The sequence below is a fragment of the Plectropomus leopardus genome, chromosome 12 (assembly GCF_008729295.1).
Source record: "Plectropomus leopardus isolate mb chromosome 12, YSFRI_Pleo_2.0, whole genome shotgun sequence".
Lineage (NCBI taxonomy): Eukaryota > Metazoa > Chordata > Actinopteri > Perciformes > Serranidae > Plectropomus > Plectropomus leopardus.
The window spans coordinates 12,557,819-12,563,732 of NC_056474.1; the positions used below are offsets into that span (position 1 = coordinate 12,557,819).

Below are 5,914 nucleotides of genomic sequence, written 5' to 3' on the forward strand. Positions count from 1 at the left end.
AATATTTGCTCCTGAAATGTAGTGCAGAAGGGGAATAAGGTAGTATAAAATGGAAATACTCAAGTAAAAGTACAAGTACAAGTACCTTAACATCTACTTGAAAAGTTGATTTAATGTATTTCCCACCTGTGATGTTTATCAAATAGTATGAGCATCTTCAATATTTATCACCTGCTTTATAATCTGTTATCGTTCTAAAATAACTTTAGGATGACTTTTTTTTTCATATTTTGGTAAATTAAAATGGTCAGTACGTTTTTTTAATAGACAAAATGGTCCTTTAATGTGTGGTTCTGCAGTGGTTTAGTAAATATTGTGCTCACTCCAGCGTGTTTTCAAACCTCTGTTATGACTAAGATGCTGAGGCTGACTGAGTCACTGTGCGGTCGCACTTTGTGCAACAGTGCCACTGTTTGCACAGCAAGCAATTCTCACGACTCCTCCCCCTGTGCAGCCCGTTTAATTCCCGTGAGGTGATGCCCAGCTAGTAACCTAATAAAGCTGCTGGATGCAATCCCGGGGCACAATGTGTGGATCATGTTCGTCTGACAGACCTGCTCTCTGCTTCACTCCTGCTCTCACACAACCTGCTGCTTTGCTGTAAGTACTGCAGGGTCACACAGCCATTTCAACTTGTAGATGTGATGAGGGGAGAGATGTCTCTGCTGGTTGAATAACTCAGGACCTATGAATGAAAACAAATCACAGACAACGGGGACAGAGAGAGGGAGAGCACGTTATTCCATTTGGTAAGTTTTAGCCTTTATAGAAACGATTTAAGTTATCAACGCAACTTTGTTTCCATTTTAATTTTCAGTACTTTTCTCAATGTATAATAACATAACAGATGCTTCAATTAATGCATACCATTCTCTTTAGCATTAATAACCAAAAGATGTTAATTTTTCCTCCATCCTGGTTAAAGTTCAGTGAGTGACAGCAGTTTAACCATTGTATGCTTTGACTGTAAGTGTGATGATTTGCCCCTGTACACAATGTTTAAAGAATGCTCTGTATGGCATTTTCTGATGGAAAGTCACTGGCTTAAACCTCTGGTGGAGTTATAAATGTTGTGCCCAGAGGCGGCCATGCTGATAGGGTTCAGTACATTTCCAGCCACATGCACACACCAGGAATACATAAGTAGGCTAATCATTCTGCTCATTATTCTTTTTGCCAGGAGGTTCCTGTCCTGGTGTAACTGTCAGAGCATAATGGTGGCATTTAAAGGGATCTGGACCAAGGACTTCTGGAGGGCCGTGTCTGGAGAATACCTGGCCACTCTCATCTTTGTCCTTCTCGGTCTGGGCTCCACTATCAACTGGGCTGCGGGGGAGGAGAAGCCTCCCCCGGCTGACCTCGTTCTTATCTCCCTTTGCTTTGGCCTGAGCATTGCCACCATGGTGCAGTGTTTTGGCCACATCAGCGGTGGACACATTAACCCGGCGGTCACCGCAGCTATGGTTGTGACAAGAAAGCTGAGCTTGGCAAAGGGATTGTTCTATGTGGTGGCTCAGTGCCTGGGAGGAATTACAGGAGCGGGGATCCTCTACCTTGTCACACCTACTGCTGTCAGGGGGTCCTTCGGTGTGACCACGGTAAGAAGATGACTAGTTTTACTGGTGTGCATGACATGTTTTCATAAAATTGAAGGTCATTCGGAGAATCTTGTATTTCCAAGGTGAACTCCAACCTCTCATTAGGACACGGCCTCCTTGTGGAGCTCCTTATCACATTTGAACTGGTCTTCACTGTCTTCGCCACCTGCGATCCCAAACGCACGGACCTAGGAGGCTCTGCCAGCCTTGCTATTGGCTTTGCTGTAGCAATTGGGCATCTATTTGCAGTAAGTACCCTCCAGTAAGTCAGATAATATGAAATGGCAGTTAAAGGGATACTTCTCGGATTTGTAACCAGTTTTGTACCAAAACAACATGGATAGTATGTGTAGATGAAGTGTGGTAAACTTCACTCAACCTAAACAGTGCCTACCCGGTGAAACTTTTTGGCCCATGGGCTACGGCTCAAACTGCAGGCTGTATGTCTGCATTTTCATATTGCCCACAACCCATGCCACCACACCAGGAAAATATAAATCAGGATTCTGTTACTGTGTAACATATTTCTCACCTCGAATGTTTTCAGAAACATATTTTAGCTCACTGTTTATCTGTTTGTTGCCAGCTGGATGCTGCTGTCTCAAATGGACGAGTTTGCAATTCATCATCTACCAGCAGGAGCGGTCATTAGTCTAGTACAGCACCATGACTTACAGTATTTGTAGATTTTCAACCTCTAGCAAAATCAAAAGTTACAGTCCTTTTCTCTTTTTTTCCTTGGTCATATGGCATAAATTTCAAAAGTATCTGCATCAATTTCAAAAGTATCTGCAAAAAAATCTTTGGCCTCTCAACCTGTCTCAAATTCTCCATTCGGAGGGTGGCCAACTAGATTACCCAGACACAATTACAAAATATGCAACTACAGCACACCAACCTTCAAAATCTCCTGCAACCCCATCTACATATCAGTAGATGCCTCCTGTTCCTCCTATTTGCTGAAACACTGATTCAAAAGATTCATCTTAAAAATCTCCTAAAATTCAACACACCACATTAAAGAGTTTCAGAACAAAGACTAGTTCCAAGTGTGAGCCCCTTTAGTACCCACTGAGAGCTGGATGCTTCTTGAGAAAGAGCAGGTGCATTAAAGCATCTATTCTTCAATGTGTGATATTGTGCGCTTCTCACTGATTCACACCCACATGCACATCTTTATTGGAGGCTGCCATCGCATAGCAACCAATCTCTTGGGGCTCCCTGAGCCCTGCAGAGCAAATGAATGCACAGGGAAATAGATGTTATCTCTTTCGCGCTGCACAACTGATCTCTCCCTAGGTCTGTTTAGCAAATGCCTATCATGACTTGCATGAGTTATATGTTTTGCAGTATAGGACATGCTCTGTGAGTCAAAGCAAGAGAGCGCTATACCTAAAAACATGTCTCTAGTGATAGTGTTATACAGAACTGTGATGAAAATGCTGTTATGTGTCTTTTAGATCCCATATACAGGAGCCAGCATGAACCCTGCTCGATCCTTTGCGCCTGCTCTGGTCACACTCAACTTCGAGAACCACTGGGTAAGAGATACTTCAGTGAGAGGATAATCTTTCTTCAGGGAGTTTGCAGGCCAAATTAATACCCAGTCACTCCTGAGTCAGTTTGACTGGAAATTTCTGTATGTTTAAGTATTCTACTATAATAAATCAGCGCTACATTGGCACAATAAATCAGTTCACTGGTTCAAATGCTATGGTACTGTGCCAAAATGCTCTAAAGTCATTTGCAGCTGCTAATGGTGATGTCCTGAGGAGGCTAAGCTCTACTAAAGTATAGGCTAGTATGCCAGGTTGAAACCTGGTAAGGTCACATTTTCAGTACCTCTGCCATAACAGTTAAAACAGCTGTCACCTAAAAATACAATCAAGGAATAGTCTTTCATTTATATCAGTAAATGCAAAAAGAAAACCCAGTGAGGTGGTGTCAAATCATACACACAAGAGCCTTAAATTTATGGCTTTACACAGCAAAAGAAGTGGCAGCAAATCGTAAATGCACGGTGCAGCATTTTATCCTCCAGCTACATAATGAGATGTCACTAGAAACGGTGTAAAATTGCATGAATTTTTGTATCCGGGCAATTATTTCTACTGAGCTATTTGCAGACAGCATGCTGTCAGTGTGTATTGGGTGATGTGCAAGGGTGTAACACTGTCAGTAACTGTCACTGTGGCTGGTGTCATATTCACAAGTGTCCTCTCTTGGACACTGATCTACCTGCCTCTGATTAAGGCTGACCCTCTCCTTCAAATCTAACCGAGCAGGACACTTTGACAGTTTTGGGCAGTCAGTGCTGCATTATGTCTACAGTAATAAAAGTATCTCCAATGGATGCTGATTAGCAAAGGTGTGGACTTGAGTCGCATGACCTGGACTTGAGTCAGACTTGAGTCACAAATTTGATGACTTAAGACTCGACTTGGCAAAATAAAGAACGACTTACAACTTGACACATATGACTCTTGACTTTTACAGGAACTCAATCCAGGCACTCCAAAAATATATAAACGTGCAAGGAAATATTAAAAAGCCTTTACTGTAGCTAAATCATTAAAAGAGTTAACATGTTTTGACAACCGCAGGTCTTCATAAGGGCTTAAAAAAAAACTTGTGATTTTACTTTTACTCGGACTCGAGCATTTTGACTCAAAAATACCTTCCTACCTTAAAAAGTATGTTATTTTAAAAGTGTGCCGCAAATCAGTTAATGCCAAAAAATGATACCAGACGATTTTGTTTGCATACTGTAGCTACGCAGTGGTCATTTGATTGCAGTATGCAAAATGTGTGGGTCAGAAATTAAATGTGTTTTTTAAGAAGAATTCATGATTTTTATAAATTCAATATAATATTAGTCTGTTGTTTAAACGCCATTACCTATGGTGAAGAGCACACTGCCACTTATTTTGGACTGGAAACTCAAAGTTTATTTGGACTTGACTTAAGACATGTCAGTTTCAACTTGAGACTTGTCTGTCTTGATTTGGGACTTGACACTGGACTTTCTTTCCTTGACTTGAGACTTGGCTCAGGACTTGCCTGTCTTGACTAGAGTCCTGACTCAGGACTTGAGTGAAAAGACTTGTGACTTGCATGAATATGACATGGTCCACTTCTGATGATTAATAAGCTAATTCATTAAGTGTTTTTGTTGTTGTTGTTGTTTTACGGCAGGTGTACTGGGTGGGACCCATGCTGGGCGCCATCCTGGCGGCTGGTCTGTACGAGTACCTGTACTGCCCTGACCCTGAGATGAAGAAGCGACTGGGGCAGGTCTTTCAAAAGGACCCATCAGGCAAATACAGGGAAGTGGAGACAGACGACATTGCCATCAAGCCGGGATCCATTCACACCATCGATGTGGAGAAAGCTGAGAAAAAGGATGCTTTCCAGGACTCCACGGGGGAAGTGTTGTCTTCAGTATGACTATCACGTGCACTGGAAATAGAGACCAATCTGTAGAGCAGAATGACAATCAAAACTTCGGAGTATTCATCTCAAACTTGTCCCCCCCCAACCTCCAAAGCAGAATATGATTTCTGTCCACGAGGCTTCCCAGCGAGGCTGAATTACTCTCATTGTCATAAAGCTAATATGATGTTATGGCTCAATCCCACAAACATCTACAACCTGTTCAATACTCCTCCCGAGGCCCTCCCTCAACGATTTTTGTAGCAGTGTTGGCATGCGACACACACTGCAGAATGACAGCCCGCAATACATCGTGTTAGGGAAATATGTGTGGGGGTCAACCAATTATGTGGGGTCATCACGCTGAATTGGAGAAGTGAAGAAGAAAATGCAGGCTTGTTATTTTTGGATTAGTGTCACATTTGGTCCGTGTACTGTATATGTAATAACAGGGGGAGATTTTCCCTGTAATCATTAAGCACATTACAGGTCCCAAGCAATGTAAGGCAGCTCTGACCAGCTTTATTATCAGAGATGTATTACAGCGCGCTCTATTTTCAGTGCATTCGTCAGGGAAGCAACCAGTTCATATGGAAACACTGTCTTTCTGTAAAACTCTGTCTCCACTTTTGGCTGTTTATTATTATTGTTACATAATGATTTTATTTTTTTCTATTTTGTGAATATTGTGATTTATAGATCTAGATTTGTAACATTTCTTATTTCTCTGTATGATTAGTTGTATTTCATAATTAAATTTTTAACTTATTGATAAGATATTTGACTGATCTATCTTTATGATTTTAAGTTCAAATTTTTGTTTTATGCTCAAACTGGAAGTGCTCAGATGTGTTAAAGATATCAAGTTGTAAAAATAAAGTTTT

The 5,914-nt window shown here is 41.4% G+C and overlaps 1 protein-coding gene across 2 annotated transcripts; it reads left to right on the forward strand.

Annotated features, from left to right (window-relative positions):
• The first annotated feature begins 269 nt into the window (after window positions 1-269).
• On the forward strand, window positions 270-5,604 carry LOC121951353 (aquaporin-4-like). 2 transcript variants are annotated; one of them, XM_042497642.1, is made up of 5 exons: window positions 270-600; window positions 1,181-1,598; window positions 1,682-1,846; window positions 3,059-3,139; window positions 4,794-5,604. In XM_042497642.1, exons 1-5 carry the CDS (start codon window positions 509-511, stop codon window positions 5,043-5,045), a joined length of 1,008 nt encoding a protein of 335 aa, XP_042353576.1. In that variant the 5' UTR covers window positions 270-508; the 3' UTR covers window positions 5,046-5,604. The 2 variants fall into 2 exon arrangements, with proteins under 2 accessions (XP_042353576.1, XP_042353577.1); XM_042497643.1 differs by lacking the exon at window positions 270-600 and adding an exon at window positions 658-749.
• The last annotated feature ends 310 nt before the right edge of the window (window positions 5,605-5,914 follow it).